The following is an 18200-nucleotide window of genomic DNA, read 5'->3' on the forward strand; positions in this document are numbered from 1 at the left end:
AATGGGTCTGAAGTTGGATGGTTGGTCTGTTGGTCCTTTTGGGTCTTTTTGAATTGGGGTGATGATAATTTCGCTGAAGTCAGTAGGGAAAAAGCCATCTGTGAGTGTTGTTTGTATCCATTGCAGAAGTAGAGTACGGAATTTTATACTGGAGGTGGTAAGGAGATATGCTGGGCAGTTGTTGAGGTCACAGGAGGCGTGGCTGTATTTTTTGTAGAGTATATGGCAACGCCCCCACCTTTTTGAGCCACTCTGTCTCTGCTGTATAGTTTGTATCCCGGTAGCACAGTGTCCCAGACGTTTTCCTCAATCCACCATGTCTCCGTGATCCCTATGATGTCAATGTTATCTTTTTGTGCCATGGCTTCTAATTCATCCATCTTATTTCTAAGGCTCCTTGCGTTCATGTACATACATTTGAGTTTGTGGCCTGTTCCTTTCTTGCATTTCCTTCCCTCTTGTGTCCTTTTCGATCTGTCTTGCCTGTAATCCGGTGAGTCTTTCCCTCTATCTTCTTGCATGGTATCCTCCTGGTATACCGGTTCCCGAACCATTGACTCTCTCTCTTTCCAGTGGATTTCGTATTGCAAGGCTTCCCTGCAGTAGGCTTGGCATAATAAAGCTTTTCAATACAAATCCTCAAAGAGTTCTCTTTACTCTTAGCAAAACAGTGGCCTTGATTCTGACCTTTCAATTCATTGCCTTAATTGCATTCTGCCTTCAATTTGGCTCAAAATCGTATAGTATTCCACCTTTCCTTGTCAGCAACAAACTTTTAGCTGGTTCAAAAAATGTCCATTTTCTCAAGGTTTTGAGCAATTGAATAATCACAACTATCATCATAGGAATTCAAACCTTCCTCTAGTCCCATATCTTCAGAACATAAGGACAAGGTTTCTCTCAGAGCTTCCCAATCATGGGATTGTACCTGAGCCTCATAATGTGATATGTCTTACTGCATCCCTAAAGCTGGATTAGAATTCCTATTCACATGAGTCCTGCTGACTGGCTTCCAGCTTTGTTGCTGCTCTGCTTTTCTGCTGTGGGATCCTCCCTTTTCTTTCCCTGCAGTTGGGCAATTAAAACTAAATCCAGTTGTGATCCTGTCTCTGATTGGCTGTGTGTGTCTCTGTTTGCTGGGCTGGTTTAAACCAGTTTTCTGCCTAAGGTTGGCTGAAGCAGTTTCGGCTCTGGGTTTGGAATTTACCAGTCCTAGTTTAGCTGGGATTTGTAGTCCTGATTTTAAAGGACTAGACTTCATGCTAGGAAACAATAAACAGGCATTATTAGGTAGCTTGGACCCAGTCTGAGAACAGGTTTTAGTCAGTATTTTCCCTTTCTGTAGCACCCTAGGTTGTGCACTGGGTCTGGTTTGTGCAGGAACCTGTGCCTATCTACCCCCCTGACTCTGCCGGGTTTCTTCAGTGCTCACAGGGTCTTCTTCCCTGTTACAAACTGCAGTGTAAAAAGTACTTGGATAGGGGCACCTATGATACTTTTGACATTACAGCCAGACTCTGCAATGGGTGTGCAGACTAGATGGACCATTGGTCTGATCCAGTAAGGCTATTAGGTTCTTATGAGTGGTTGCCTACAATATGTTCCAACAGGTAGCACCCACTCAGTAGATCTTTTTGCCCCTCATCTCAACAGCAAAGTCCCCCAGTTTTAGATTACACAGCAGACTAGCATCAGGTGCTTCTTCACTGGAATGACAGGTCTTTTGTATGCTTATCCTCTGATTCCAGTCATAGAGAAGACTACTGAAATGCAAGCAAGATCAGGGGACTGTTATCCTTTTTTGCTTCTTATTGGCTGAGACAGATCTGGTCCCCCCCCCCCTCCCTCTTTTTGGACTGTCTTCTCAAAAACCCTAGAGGTTGTACTGTTTTCTGACCCTCATAAAAGAGAATGAGGGATTCCTCCTGTATCCCATTCTCCAGACTCTTAACCCTCATGGCCTGGATGTTTATAGCATAGAATTTGCATCTCTAGGCCTGTCTGACGGTGCTTTCAGAATCTTGCTTCCAGGTAAGATTCCAATTAAAGGTCTTATTCTTTTACATGGAGGAGGTTTGCCATCTAGTACGAGGGCAAGGCCCTAGATCCTTTCATTTGCCCTAGACAAAATCTGCTTGAATACCTTCTGCCCCTCTGAGTCTGTTTTGAATAACTCTATATAGATTCACCTTGGTGCAATTAGTGCTTGCCATTCTCATGTGGGAAGTAAGCCCATCTCTATGCAACCTCTAATTGTTCGATTAATGAGATGTTTATTATTGACCAAGCCCCCTCTCAAACCTACTGTGACATGGGATCTCAACATGGTTCTCACTGAACTGATGAAAGCTCCTTTTGAGCCGCTAGGTTCCTGTCATCTGAAGTTTTGTCCTGGAAAGTGGTACTTTTGGTGGTGGTCACTTCAGCTTTCAGGGTCAGTGAGCTTCAGGCCTTGGTAGCAGACCCACCGTACACTAAATTTCATCACAATAGAGTAGTTCTCTGTGCTCACCTGAAGTTTCTTCCTAAGATCATGATGGAGTTCCATCTTAATCAGTCAATCGTTCTACCAACATTTTTTTTTTTTTTAAATCACATGCTCATTCTAGCGAAAGTATACTGCATACTTTAGACTGCAAGTGAGCCTTAGCTTTCTCTCTGGAGTGGACTAAAGCCCATAGGTAGTCCATCCAGTTTTGTTTTGTTTTTAAACATTTGTATATGTTTATTATTAATTTCAAATAAAACAGAGAAACACAGCTCTATCCCTAGCCCCCCACCTCACCCTCCCACCTAGTGTACAGCCCAAAATTACAACATAGTAGTCACTTTAATCAGATCCTGGATTCTCTACAAGGAGAACTGTTCCAGCAGTTGGTAATGGAGCCCACACAGGATGGGGTCATATTAGACTTAGAGCTTACAAATGGGGAAAGTGTCTCTGATGTTACAGTGGGTGATCATCTGGCATCCAGTGATCACTGCATGGTACGGTTTAATATTAAGATGGGTATAGAGAGGGCTCATTCAAAAGCAAAGATTCTAGACTTTAAAAAAAAACTAACTTTGTTCAGATGGGGTTTACATCAAGAAATTGTCTGGGTAGAAACGTCTGGAAGGAATGGAAATGCGGTGGGCAAAACTGAAAGGAGCGATTGTAAGGGCGATAAACCTTTTTGTGAGGCAAGTAAGTAAAAGTAAGAGGAAAAGAAGGCTGCTTTGGTTCTCAAAAGTAGTAGCTGAGAAAGTAAGGAATTAAGAGGTTAGCATTCATAAACTACAAAAGATTGCAGAAAGAGGAAGACAGGCAAAAAATATCTGGAAAAGTTAAGAGGAGCTAGTAATGTAGTCAGGAAAGCAAGATGCAAATGGAAGAAAAAATAACTGGCACGGTAAAATGGGGAGACGACATTTTTTAGATATATTAGTGATAGGAAGAAGTGCAAAAGTGGCATTGTGAGACTCAAAGGTGAAGGGGAGGAATATGTAGAAGCTGATAAAGAAAAGGCCAAATTGCTTAAATATTTCTGTTCTGTCTTCACAGCTGAAGTGCCGGGAGTGGGACCGCAGAGGACAAACATGAATAGGGATGCAGGAGTAATAGACCCTGATCGATTTTCAGAGGGTTGTGTTCGTGAGGAGCTAGCTAAAATAAAGGTAGACAAAGCGATGGGGCCGGATGGTGTACATCAGGGCTGCCCAAGTCCAGTTCTCGAGATCTACTGGCAGGCCAGGTTTTCAGGATATCCACAATGAATATGCATGAGAAAGATGTGTCTGCACTGCCTTCTTGGTATGCATTGTGGATATCCTGAAAACCTTAGAGCTAGAGGACCGGACTTGGGCAGCCCTGGTGTACATCCTAGGGTGCTGAAGGAACTTAGGGAAGTTCTGGTAGCTCCGCTGACTGACTTTTTCAATGAGTCTCTAGAGTCGGGAGTGGTACCGGAGGACTGGAGAAGGGCAGATGTGGTCCCTCTGCACAAAAGTGGAAGTAAGGAAGTAGGGAATTACAGGCCGGTAAGTCTGACCTCTGTGGTAAGAAAATTAATGGAATCAAGTTTCTGGAATCCTGTGGATTATAGGACTGGAGGCAACATGGATTCACTAGAGGTAGGTCTTGTCAGACAAATTTGATCAATTTCTTTGACAGGGTGACCAGAGAATTGGATAGTGGATGTGCGCTTGATGTGGTATATTTAGATTTTAGCAAAGCCTTTGACAGTGTTCCACACAGATGTCTAATAAATAAACTGAATGCCCTTGGGATGGGTCCCAAAGTGATGGGCTGGGTCAGGAACTGGTTGAGTGGAAGGCGACAGAGGGTAGTGATCAATGGAGATCGCTCTGAGAAAAAGGATATTACCAGTGGTGTGCCTCAAGGTTCTGTTCTTGGGCCTGTTCTTTTTAACATTTTTATAAGTGATATTGCTGAAAGGTTGCCGGGCAAGATTTGCCTCTTTGCGGATGATACTAAAATCTGCTATACAGTAGACACGCCGGATGGTATGAATAACATGAAGAAAGACCTGGCGAAGCTTGAAGAATGGTCTGAAATGTGGCAGCTAAGAAATGCAAGGTCATGTATTTGGGCTGCAAAAAACAGAGGGAATGGTACAGTTTAGGGGTGAAGAACTTATGTGCATGACGGAAGAGCGGAATTTGGGTGTGATTGTATGTAATGATCTTAAGATGGCCAAACAGGTTGAAAAGTTGACAGCGAAAGCTAGAAGAATGCTAGGTTGCATAAGGAGAGGTATGGCCAGTAGGAAAAAGGAGGTATTGATGCCTCTGTATAAGACTCTGGTGAGAGCTCACTGTGTACAGTTCTGGAGGACGCACCTTCACAAAGATATAAAAAGGATGGAGTCGGTTCAGAGGAAGGCTACTAAAATGGTGTGTGGTCTTTGTGATAAGGCATATGGGGACAGACTTAAAGATCTCAATCTGTATACTTTGGAGGAAAGGCGGGAGAGGGGAGATATGATAGAGACATTTAAATACCTACGTGGCGTAAATGCGCATGTCATGTCTCTTTCGTTTTTGAGTCCTGTTGCACTGATAGAACACATTCTCCCATTGCTAATATGCATCTTGGCATATCTTCAAGATATCCACCAGGGCTTGTCTTTTAGCTACTTAAAAGTACAAGAACACTTCCATGTTTTCAGAGAAGGATGCAAAGCAGTTCTTTATTTGTTTATGTGTTTATTCAGCTCTATCATCCAGTTTCTAGGCAGATTACAATTAAACTTACGTAATCTAAATCAGGGTTGATTTGATTTAAATCACAATTTAGGGCTCCTTTTTACGAAGGCGCGTTAGAGCCTTAACGCGTGGAATAGCGCGTACTAAAATGCCACGCACGCTAGCCACTACCACTTCCTCTTGAGCAGGCGGTAGTTTTTCAGCTAGCGCGCACTATAGCGCATGCTAATCCAGTGCGAGCGTTAAAAACGCTAGCGCACCTTTGTAAAAGGAGCCCTTAAATTGTTAGTCAGAAAGACTTAATTTAAATCATGGTTTTCTATTGAAAGACTCATCCTTGCTGGTATAATCTTGATATTTACAGCCAAATGGTTTCATTTTTTGAAAAATAACTTTTCAGATTAGTTTTACACTTATATAAAAAAATTACTGATTTGATTATACTATTAGAAATGCATAGATAAATAATTATTAAATTATTGAGAGGTGAACTATCTCCAGTTTAATAGGTTAATCATTCATATTTAGACAACTTTTTCTGCTGTACTTTATTGAAAGGAGAAAAATAATCATTACCTTATTAACAATTTAAATAGTTGTATGTAACCAAAACAATATGTATTCTTGTATTTGTTTAAACATCTATGTTAACTGATTTGGTTATGCAAAATATATTTTTAAAAACTTAAGACTTTTTATTTATTTATTTCAATTTTCTATATCGTTCTCCCAGGGGAGCTCAAAACGGTTTACATGAATTTATTCAGGTACTCAAGCATTTTTCCATCTGTCCTGGCAGGCTCACAATCTATCTAATCAGCCAGGTTCACACATGAAAAACTTAAAATACTGTTTTCTGTAGCTCACTTATCTTCATCTTCGTCTTTTTGTTTGTTCGTAATCTGGAAAAGAAAACCAAGATTTCCTGCTTTATTGGGTCCCAAACAATTTCTCAATTTGGAAAGAATGAGTCTAGAGGAAGAGAATATTTTTTCTATGCCAGCAGAAGAAGCTACTGCTGTTAAAAGTGAAATCATTACTTAGTCTCTAAATCCAAATGCATAAGTGACCTCCACCAGTTCACTAGTGTAACTTTCTTTAAAATATCATCAGCAAATATATATTTCTTGAATGGCTCCCCCTTAGTTCTGAAAGTTATTTTTTTTAAAATAATTTTTATTGAGGTAGCACCCATGATGGCTGAAAGTTATTATAGTTGGCATTACAAATGAATGATTCCTGGATACCCATGCCATAACTAACTCTTCTTCTTCAGCACTTAAGGTTTGACCCAGGTACCGGATATTGACAATATTTGCAAGAAAATGAGCTGGAAACAGTGCTTTTCCCATATGTTTTTTTTAATGCTTGTAATTTAAGTCAATCGTGCTATTCTATTTTAGGTGCTCACTCAGTTCCTTCCAGATTTCTACAGCATCAGCAATAAAACAGCTATTTTTCTGTATTTTGTTTAAAGCTTCAGAAATGGGTTTCAGGATTCTCAGCATATCTTCTTCATTTCTTTTAAGCCCAATTTGAGGATTTTGGCTGTAATAATGCCGACTATTTTCTCTCAATTTTGTTCACAAATTGTCATCAGAATAGACCAGTTTTTGATATACTGCTCAACACAGTACACTACAGAGTTCCACTTAGTATCTTGTGGGAGTGTTTGCTTGCTTCCACCCATTCTTTTCAGAACTGCTTCAAATTGAATGTCACAGAAATATTTAGCAATTTCAATGACATTTTTTTTCTGGGATACTGAAGTCTTGGCTAGGCGGTGCAACAAATGACCAAAGCAACTGTATGTTATTAGCTTTGTATTCTCTTCATGTTCTTCTAAATATATTCTCATCCTGGTCACATATGTAGCATTGTCTGTGATTAAACAGTGTTCCTTTTTAGGTATATTAAAAGCAAGAGGCAAGGAAAAGAATCAGTTGGACTGCTAGATGACCAAGGGTAAAAGGGGAATTCAGGTAAGACAAGGCCATAGCAAAAAGATTAGATAAATTCTTTGCTGGTCATCACCAAGGAAGATGGTGCTGTTTTCAATGCTGATGAGCTAGAGAAGCCAAAACAAATCTTATAACACTGGAAGATTTAATGGGTCAAATCATCTGGACCAGATGGTATACATCTAAGAGTGCTGAGAGAATTGTATGGTTTTTTCTTTATGGTTTCTATTGTTTATTTGTTCATTGCTTTTTGAAATACCAATAAACTTTCTTGGAAAAAAAAAAGAAAAATGAACTTGCAGAGCTATTGTTAGTAATTTATCATTTATCTTCAAAATGGTATTGGAAGACTGGAGTGTGACCAATAACACCAATTTTTAAAAAGGGTCCATAGGCGATCCAAGAAATCATAGATTTACTAGTCTGACATCGGTGCCAGGCAAGATGGTAGATTCTATTATAAAGAACAAAATGGCAGAACATAATAAGCATTGATTAATGAAACAAAACACACGGATTAAGCCAAGGGAAATCTTGCCTTACCAATCTATTACATTTCTTTGAAGGGGCGCATGAACACACGAATAAAGGTGAGACGATCGATATTGTGTATTTGGATTTTCAAAAGGTATTTGACAGTGTCTCATGAAAGATTTCAGAGAAAATGAGAAAGTCATGGGATTGGAGATAATGTCCTATTATGAATTAAGAACTGGTTGAAAGATAGAAAACAGAGTATGTTTAAATTGTCAGTATTCTCAATGGAGAAGGTTAAATAGTGGGGGTTCACCAATAAATACCTCTCATTCAATAATTTATGTAGATGTTATTGCAGCTTCCCAGCGAAACACCGGCTAGCCACAAACGTCAGCAGGGAACGAGAGGCACAGCAAAGATTGAAAAATTCAAACAAGTGATTTAAGCAAGATAAGTTGGCAATCTTTGTCTATGCACGTTTAATTACAATCACTGACTAAATGTGAAGATTTTGGATTAGTAAGCATGTGCAACATTTGAATGTTTGAACAGGAGGTTTTTTGAAGCTGATGAGCTTTCAAGTATAGCCTGCATAAGTTTTGTACTGGCGGCATACAGGGAGGGATCTGAAGCCTTTTCCTCCTTTGCTTAAAGGTCATCAGATGTAAGAAGAGTTTATTATTTTTGTTACTTTTTTGCAATAACATCTACATAAATTATTGAATGAGAGGTATTTATTGGTGGATATATTTAGTTATCTCAGTATCCTGCTAGCATATATTGTGTAAATAGTGGGGGTTCCCCAGGGGTTTGTGCTGAGACCACTTCTTTTAACATATTTATTATCATTGATCTAGAGATGGGCATAACCAGTGAAATAATTACATTTGCTGATGACATAAAGTTGTTACATTGCAAGAGGATTGTGAAAAATTGCAAGAGGACCTTATGAGACTGGGAGACAGCATAAAAATGGCTGATGTTTAATGTGAGCAGTTACAAAGTGATGCATATAGGAAAGAGAAACCTGATCTATAGCATAAAAAATAGCTGTGTTTTTTAAAATCAATTACCGTATTCGCTCCATAAGACGCACCTTTTTTCCCCCCAAAGTGGATGGAAATAAGGGTGCGACTTATGGAGCGAATAGACACAACCCCCCCCCCCCTTTAAATTGTGGTCGCTGGATGGCTGCCTTGGGGCCACTGGTACACAAGTGCGCTAATGGCTAGGGAGATCAGCATTAGTGATTATCTCAGCTGATACAGCGGAGACTGCCGCAGACATCTAGGAGCCAAAGCACGGCAGGCCAGGAATGATGGCAGAGAGGGGAGAAAGCTTATCAATGCTGTTAATCCCAGGACAGACTCCACCCGAAGGGAGGCAGTGTGTAACTGTTGTCATCTAAGCGCAGCAGCCACCAGCGTGGAAGAGAGCAGGGCAGAGGCCAGGGCTTCATTGACGCTGAAGGGGGATTGATTGCTGATACAGCTGGAGTCGGCATCCCCCTGCAGGAAAACCAAAGCATTTTCAGCCTGGGTCGCACCATGGAGAAATCCGATTTGGGCAGTTGACAGCATTTCCTTGGCCTTGCGCGGGTCTCGTCTAGTTCTTCATTAGCTTTGGGTACCACGCTGCAGTATTTTGCTTTATTGTTCCAGGTCTTTGATCCTGTATGTGTTTGTCTTCTGTGTTCATGTTCTGTTTCACTGGAATTCTGATGGGTTCAGCATGCTCTGTTAATTAACTTATTGCCTGGCACAGCCCATTTTTTTTTACTTCAGGTCAGCTGGGTCTCTACTCTGTGTTTTAACTTATCTGTTGTCTTGTGCTCTGATACTTTTATATATCTTATTTTATATTTTAGTCCACATATGGTTGCTTAGTAGACATGTTTTGTTCTATTATTCCTGCGTTTGGTGATCTGACATTATTCTATTGCAATCTAATTGATCCTTTGCGCTATGATATGCTTTGTGGTATGTTTTATTGATTTACCCTTTTATTTTGCTGCTTTGGTTCTGTTGATATGCATTTTGATTAATCCTTTGCCTTGAAATATTTTTTTTATTGACGATCGCTCTGTACTATTCTCCGAGATATGCTTTGTCCACTTGCACCCTTGTTTTGTGCCATTTCTGATGTCCTTTTAGCAAAGGAACCCTGTCCCTGCCTGCCCTGTGTCCTGTCCCTGCCTGCCCTGCGTCTTGTCTGTGCCTGCCCTGTGCCTTGTCCTTGCCCGTCCTGTTCCCTGTCCCTGCCTACCACTAGACTACCAGAGGGGGGATGGGGTACAGAGTCTGACAGGGAGGGGGAACAGGATGCAGAACCTGGCAAGGAGTGTGGGGTTGGGTGCAGAACCTGGCAGGGAGAATTTGGTTCAGAATGGTTTTTTTCTTGTTTTCCTCCTCTAAATCTAGGGTGCGTCTTATGGTCAGGTGCGTCTTATGGAGTGAAAAATACGGTACCTCTTTTTCTAATCTGCTGGCTATTATCACAAACTTATCTATGGTGGATAGATGGATTTTTTCTTTCTTTTAGGTGATATACGGTGGATATGTGATGTATATGACTAGAACTCTGTCTTGGACAATTAACTCTGAAACTGTAGAACAGGAGGATGGTGATCTCGACGGTGGATAGTCTCCAAAATCCTTTAGGCAAATTGGGAGAGGGAGGCAGAAAGTTTAACTGATTTACTGTGCAGCCCTAAAAATAAACGCAAGGTATCTTGTCTCCAGCTGGTGGTTGACAGACATAACACACAGAGTATGGACTGGTCTAGTATGACTAAATAAAAGAAAATTAGATGTTTAAACCTAATTTGTCCTTAATTGTCTAATTCTTTTAATTTATTTTTATTTAGAAATCCTTTGGAAATCACTGAGAAATTCATCCTTCAGTTTAACAGTGCAGAAGGATCAGTGGAGCAAGAGCAGTTCCTTAGCCTTGCCAGGAAAATGCTTCTCAGATGTAAGGTATAACAGTAAATCATATTTTATTTTTTATTATTTAGGGCTCCTTTTACTAAGTTGTGCTAGCGGTTTTAGTGCATGCTAGACGCTAACGCCTCCATTGAGCTGGCATAATTTTTTCCATGTAGGTCAGGGGGGTAGCGCGCGCTAATCTGCAGCGCGCGTTGAAAATGCTACTGCAGCTTAGTAAAAGGAGCCCTTAGTGTATGCTTTCATGTGTCTGGCGCCTAAGTTAATTGAAGAACGCTGTTAGAAACAGCAAAAAATGGTGAGGTTGAAGCGCCTACCACCATCTAAATAAAATGTGCTGGAATCATGCCTACATAGGCACTAGTAAGCTCTGTGCCAGGCTCTGTCGAATGACATCACCCCAGCGGTGAGAATATTTGGCCTGCTGTCCTTGGAGGACACCTGCTACAGATAAGTGACTTTGCTTTTTCTATTTTCTTATAACTATTAAGTGAATTAGCAATATAAGTTGTCATAGTTTTGTTTTGATACTAAGGATCTGACGACTGAAGTTTTTTTCCCCATTCTATGTTTATGGAAAAGAAGCTTAGTGAATCAGTTTCAAAGTATATTTGATTGATTATTTTTAAATGGTTTACAATTTTTATTTCAGAACAGTTAACATCAGAAAGAACTGTATTGCGTTCTTAAGATAAAAGCTTAATTTTTAACTCCCTATTTTCCTATATATATTTTTTTCTTTCAGAGAAGATCAGGTTTCCACTCTATGGGTTGTGGGGAGTATGTGGATCTAACAGTAGCATGGACAGAATTAATTTTGTTGGCTCAGTGCAAAGGCAAAATCCAGGAAGGTATTGTTTATTAATTCTATGTTTGCTTTCAAAAGTGTTTTAGACTTATGTATAATGTTTTAGATTTATGTATAATTGCAAATTTTATTGTAATATTTTAGGTCTGAATACCACATGATATAATGTGATCATATAATATGGAAAACAGAGGAATGTCAAACTTAAAATTTAAGATGGTTAATTTTCCAGCTTCTATATTTTGGATCTGTAAATAAGTTTTAAAACTAACCCCCTCTTCTACAAAGCCGCGTGGTAATGGCCCCGAAGCCGAAGCCGAAGATTTAAAGGGCTGTTGCTGCGAGGCTTTGTAAAACAGGCCCTAAGTGAATTGTGGGCTAGCTTACTTTTTAAAGAGTCATCTACCGCTGGAAGAAACCATGCATTGATATCAGAAAGCCTTCTGCTGTTGGTTCACAATTAATGATCAAAGCAGTGTAAAGATTCCCTTTAGGAAGTGACAGAAAGAGATGATGTGTCTATCATAGTCTCTTCTTAACTTCCCCTTTTCCTTTCACCTTTTACTTCCTTGTGACTTTTTCAGAGAAAGTTTGACCAGGCTTTTAAACTTTATAAAACTGACACAGTTTTTATTTAGAGATGTTCGATAACAGTAGAAAAGGATTTGTAATCCTTATCATTTGATCTCCTATCATCCTGCTAGATGAGTTTTGTCTATTCAGAGTGAGGCAGAGACTTGAAGATTTCAATGACATCATCAGTATTACAGGTGTTGCAATTAGGGGACTCTTTCCCAGGATCTGAGCTATGGCCAGATCATAGTGAAAGATAAAACATGCAAATAATGACAGAATGTGTCAAAACTTGTACTGAGGAATATGTGCTATGCATAGAATATAAGTGTAGAAACAAAACCAAAATGAGTGAAAATGTACAAAAGCAGGAATAGGACATGAAAAATGCACTTATGTGAGAATGTCCAATAAACTAAAAAAAAATAGAAAAAGTTTTTTGTTTTTTAGTTTATTGTATGTTCTCATGTAACAAGCCTGCTCAACCAATCAAAGTGCATCAAGCTTAAGGTAAACAAACAGACAAAAAAAAGCAGGACTCTAGGATAGTATATTTATATTTATTTCTACTTTCTATACTACCTTATTCTGCAAAGCAGGTCAAAACGATTTATATAGCAATAAAATAAAATAGAGTACTGCTCTAAATTTGATTGGTTGAGCAGCTTCTTCCTGCCCTCAGAGCATTAGGTGAATCCCCTGAAGACCCTGACTGTCACTGCCACTACATCTGTTCCTGATGCCTTCAAACATGCCGTAGTTACACCACTCCTTAAAAACTTTTCAGTATTTAGTATAATTTGTGAGAAATCAACCAGTATTTAGAACTAATTTAGAACTACTTTAGTACTAAAGTAGAATTAATTTAGTTTAGAACTACTTTAGTTCTAAAGTAGAACTAGAATTAATTTAGAACTAATTTAGAACCATTATTTAGAACTAATTTGTGAGAAACCAACCAGTGAGAAGAGTTCATCTAGACAAGCCTGTAAATGACTAAGGTTAGGGGAGATTGGGGAAGTAAGAAAACTCAAGAGAATTTCATCTACATCAAAGAAGAATTTGATATTTAGTTTTTGAATTTGAGTCACTAGAGGCTCAGAAATATGTTAAGTAAAAGTGTCCAAACTATAAAACTGTGGAGGATGCCATAGGTAAGAGGGAAATCCAGTGAAGAAGAGGTACTCATAGTAACAAAAAAGAGCAGTCTTTTAAAGTATGAAGAAAATGAATTGAGAATGGTGTCAGACAGGTTAATTTGTTGAAGATGAGATCAGTGGCATAGTAAGATGGGGTGGGAAGGGAGAAGACCACACTGGGCATTGTTTTTGCATAGGTACCCACATCTCTTCTCTCCATCCTGCCCCTTTCCTCTTGATATGTTCGCCGGCACAAGCAACATCTTCCACCTCCTGCTCGTACCGTCCTTGGCTACCTTCTGACATCACTTCTTAGTCACTTCTTGACATCACTTCAAGTAAGAAGACTTGAAGCAGTCCAGAGGAGGGCGATGAAAATGATAGGAGGCTTGCGCCAGAAGACGTATGAGGAGAGACTAGAAGACCTGAATATGTATACCCTAGAGGAAATGAGGAACAGGGGGGATATGATTCAGACATTCTAATACTTGAAGGGTATTAACGTAGAACAAAATCTTTTCCAGAGAAAGGAAAATGGTAAAACCAGAGGACATAATTTGAGGTTGAGGGGTTGACAGGTAGATTCAAGGTAGGGTTGACAGGTAGATTCAAGAGCAATGTTAGGAAATTCAACTTTACGGAGAGGGTGGTGGATGGCTGGAATGCGCTCCTGAGAGAGATGGTGGAGAAGAAAATGGTGACGGAGTTCAAAGAAGCATGGGATGAACACAGAGGATCTAGAATCAGAAAATAATCTAATATAATAAAACCCTAAGCCGCGCATGCGCACTCCCACCTGCATGCGCCCGTTTTCTGTGCGCTGTAGGGCACCGCAGTTAGGAGTGCGCATGCGCTCGAATCTCTGCCTTTCTCTCTTCTCCCGAGGCGGATGTCGGCCGCGGCGGCTGTCGGCAGCTGCAGACTGCGGCGGCTGCAGGCTGCGGCAGCTGTAGGCCGCGGTGGCTGTCGGCGGCTGCAGTCTGTGGTGGCTGTCGGCTGCTGGCGACTGCAGGCCACAGCGGGTGAGCACAGAGCCACCAGCAGCGGGTGGCGGTCAGCCCGAGAAACCCCTGACCTACAGGCCGGGTCGAAGTTTCTTTTTCACTTAAAAGATGCTGCAGCGGCTCCTCTCACGAGCCACTTCTGCGTCGGAGAAGGCAGCGATCATGAGAGGAGCCGCCGGAAAGTTACACTGGTCGGGGCTTGGGCTGTTCGGTCCTTGCAGGCTCCTCTCTCGCGGTCTTGCCGGCGGACAGGAGGGGAGCAGCTGGCTGGAAGAGAGAAGGGGACGAGCCGGGAGATGCAGCTGTAAGGAAAAGAGCATCCATGCCGTAGCCTCATTGAGGAGCTGACAAGCCTAGGCAGGAAGGAAACTGCAGATTGAGGGAGCAGAGGCAATCCTGAAAGCCTGCCTCAGTGAGTTGACGCTCCCTCACTCAGGAGCCTGCCTCTGTGAGTATTCTCTCCTTTGATGCCTGTCTCAGAAATGTTCTTCTGGGACGTTTACTTAAGAGCCTGCCTATGGGGAGTTTTAGTGGATAGCCAGTCAGTAAAAGTAGTGAGTGTAGGAGGGGCAGGAGAAGCTAGACTGAGGGAAAAAATGCTGATGTACAGGGAAATGGAGGGAGGGGGAATGCTGCGGCTGCTGCACAGGGAAGTAGGGAAGGAGATAGGAAGAAAGGGACAGGGGCAGGGAGAGAGACTGAAAGACAGACAGACAAAGGGGGCCAGGCAGGGAGAGAGACAGAAAGAAAAAGACAGGGGTAGGGAGAGAAACAGAAAGAAAGACAGACATATATTCTAGCACCAGCGGGAGGAAGGGAGACAGAAAGAAAAGAAGAAAGACACAGGGACAGGGAGAGACACAGAAAGACAGACAGACAAAGGGGGCCAGGGAGAGAGACAGAAAGACAGCGGGACAGAGAGAGAGACAAATAAAGACAGACATACATATATTCTAGCACCCGTTAATGTAACGGGCTAAAATACTAGTATTAAATATTGAACTAAGGCCAGTACTGGGCAGACTTGCATGGTCTGTATATGGCCGTTTGGGGGAGGATGGGCTGGAGAGGGCTTCAATGGCTGGGAGGGTGTAGATGGGCTGTGAGCATGGATAATGAGACACCAGCGCACTCATAAAGCTGCAGCTGCCAATTAAGCTGTTAGCTTTCACTCAAGGTGTGCAAAATAACAAATATATGGAAATGACATATAACGCAAGGTTTACCAAAATAATTATTTATTGCTTTTATTTTTCCATCATGGACCTCAAAAGGCTAGTTGCATTAGCGGGAGGTTGTTATAGTTGCCAAAATGCTGGCCTTCTGATAACGATCTCAACCCGATACTTCGAAGCTCCCCAATATATACCTTCAGTCCAGTTTGACATCATTGGCCGTCAGCCAATCAAATGACAGAGGTGGTCTTTAAATTTGGACAAAGAAAATTCCTTTACATGTTTAAAAGTTTCAGAAATCATATTTGTTTTTTACATTCATCCTTGAATATTGTCACAAACCCGGCACTGAAGTTAGGTTTGTGCTAGGAAAAAGACAAAAACCCCTACACTTTAGGAGAGCTGATCAATGTGGCAGCCCTTCCAGCAGCAGACAGCAAGACTCTAGCCCTTATGAGAGTGCCCAAGAGCAGGAGCCCTAGGGGGAGGGGAAGCAGGATGAGTTTAGTAACTTCCCTAAGCCTAAAGCAGCCCCTAGCAAAATGCACCCTAGCAGGCAGGCTCCTAGTCATGCTAGCACTCAGCTGCTTAGGCTAATTGAGCAGCAGCAGAAGGCTCAGGAAAAGCCAGCCCATCCCCCATTCAGGTTAGGGCGTGGCTTTCTCAGGTCTGGTCAAAGCCAGCAGAGCAAGCTTGGAAGGGTCAGTCTGGATCCAGCAGTGGAAGGAGACTCTTGGCCAACAAATGAGATCGAGATGGAAGACTTGGAAGCTGTCCCCTTGGTGAACCAGCCGGTCTGCTCTCAGTCTGAGGAAGAGATGGACACTTACCTGGAACCTGAGGAAGTGCCCATGGAACTAAGCTAAGTTTGATTTTGGCTTTTTGGATTGCTGACTGTGTTTTGTTTTTTGAATGCTGAGACTTGTGCTGGGAGAGTGAGCATTACCAAGCTCACTACTGAGGGACTGTGCAATATTTCAGTGGAAGTATGTTTTTTTATTTCTTTCCTCTGTTTGGAGAACTGTGCCACTGAATGTTAGTGGGAATTGAGGGGAGAATCCACAGAAGATCCTTGGGCTGGGATTGTGGGGCCAGTATTGGCAGCTTTAATTGTGGATTCAGCAATTTCCCGTCTCCACCTGTTTACTGAAGCTGGGTGGAGAGGCCTGATTGCAGCTAGGCAATTACAGTGTGCTTTGAGAGCAATGAACTTTTAGGATTAACTGCTATAAGGACTGTGCTAGTTGATCCACTCCTGTTTTTGCAGTTATCCTTTTCAGGTGTCCTCAAAGCTGACTAAGGACTGTTATACTTACCTGAGGAAAGGCTGAGTGTAATCTTGGGCAAGACCAAGTTTTGTTTGTATTTGTTTCTTTTGTTCTACCTTGACCTTTGAAACCTTAGCCACCTGGCTGAAGGAAGCTGGGTTAGGCATTAAAGATTTATTATTCTGAGGGGAACCAAGCTGTGCTGAACTTTATTTTTGCTCCTCATATTAACACTAGCAGGGCCTTCAACCCGTGAAGGCACGCCAGGGACTGTGTTTTGCACACCTCCCGGTAGCCATTCTGACTACTCAGTACCGGGGGTGCGACAAGTGGTATCAGGAGTGGGATACAGTGCCTCCTGCTGGTGGTTTTTGAGAATTTTTTTTTAAAAAAAACGTTTTTGGTTTTTTAAATTATTTTGTTGGTTCCAGTTACTGTTTGGGACTCTCTTGTTGGTGTTTCCAAGGAGGACTTATTTACCTTGGGTGCAGCCAGCCAAGCAGCCGAAAGCGGTCTGACGGAAGAACCGGGGACCGGATCCAGAGTGACCTGACCTGACCGGACCCGCTGGAAGCCGAGGATTGCGGAGGAACCGGAGCTGGAAGGCGGACAGCGAGGACCAGTGTTCATGGGTTGCAGACCGGAGGCCAAGCAGTGAGAACGACTGGAGGCCAAGGAGGCCTATTAACCAAAGGCGCAGACTCATCAGTACCGCGGGTAAGAGTACCCAAGCTAAGGGGCTGATGAGGATAAAAAGTGACCCTAACTAGAGTGGCTGACATTTCCTTCGTTGAAAGGGTGTCAGGTTGTTTAAAGTGCCACACTTGGGTTTCTTTTGTGTTTGCGTTCCAGGCCCAGAGAGGATGGCTCAGCAGCAGCTGTTGGTGTTCCTTGCAGAGGAGAGGCAGAAGCAGGGCGAGAACCTGCAGGCCGTCTTAAAGGCGAACCAGGACTTATGGGATCGCAGCCAAGAGCATGCCGGACGACAGCACGATGAACTGGTGATGGCGATGGGTGAACAGACAAAGCTGTTTAAGCAACTGCTACAACAATCACCTACAAGCCCAGCCGGGGATCCAGTCCAGAAGCCTGGGCCTGAGCCAGCGGTAGGAACTGAATTTTTATCTATGCTGGACTTAGGCAAGATAGCATCTAGCGAGGTATCCGATGTATTCTGGGAGGAGTTTGAGAGGGTATCCCCCACAGCTGATCGACCCCAAAGAAAGGTAGCTGAAGACTATTGGATCTCGCCTGGACAGAGAAAGCCACCCCTGTTCAGAACCCTGAGGAAAGTAAGGAGCAGTCCTGGGAGGTTGAGGTTACCCGGCCCCAGCACCAGATGCACAAAGCCCCGGGTGGGCCCAAACATAGAGAGACCCCGCCGAGGGAGGGTCTCCGTTGTTTTCGCTGTGGGAAAGGCGGACATACCCGGCGATTTTGCAAGAGGAAGGGGGATTTGGAAGTCACCCGAGGCCTAGCCATATATCGCCCCAGGGAATTTCAGGCATCAGTCTCCGTAGCTGGGAAGGAGGTGGTGGCCCTGGTAGACACAGGGGCCGACCAATCCATGATGGCCACAGCTTATTGGAGACAGCTATTCCCAAGGGAAGATTTGGAGGAAGAAAGAGACACGGTCTCCATT

General features: G+C 42.4%; 1 protein-coding gene across 5 annotated transcripts in view; it reads left to right on the forward strand.

Annotated features, from left to right (window-relative positions):
• The window catches only part of TMEM232 (transmembrane protein 232), a 179989-nt gene that overhangs the window by 42025 nt on the left and 119764 nt on the right, over positions 1–18200 (forward strand). For 3 of the 5 annotated variants that reach the window (XM_033929134.1, XM_033929133.1, XM_033929135.1), the window contains exons 3-4: positions 10513–10624; positions 11337–11442. In XM_033929134.1, coding sequence (XP_033785025.1) covers positions 10513–10624; positions 11337–11442 — 218 coding nt within the window. Of the gene's footprint in view, positions 1–6993; positions 7191–10512; positions 10625–11336; positions 11443–18200 lie in introns of those variants that run through there. The other 2 variants (XM_033929138.1, XM_033929136.1) reach the window with 2 other exon arrangements.

The sequence above is a fragment of the Geotrypetes seraphini genome, chromosome 1 (genome assembly GCF_902459505.1).
Source record: "Geotrypetes seraphini chromosome 1, aGeoSer1.1, whole genome shotgun sequence".
NCBI lineage: Eukaryota > Metazoa > Chordata > Amphibia > Gymnophiona > Dermophiidae > Geotrypetes > Geotrypetes seraphini.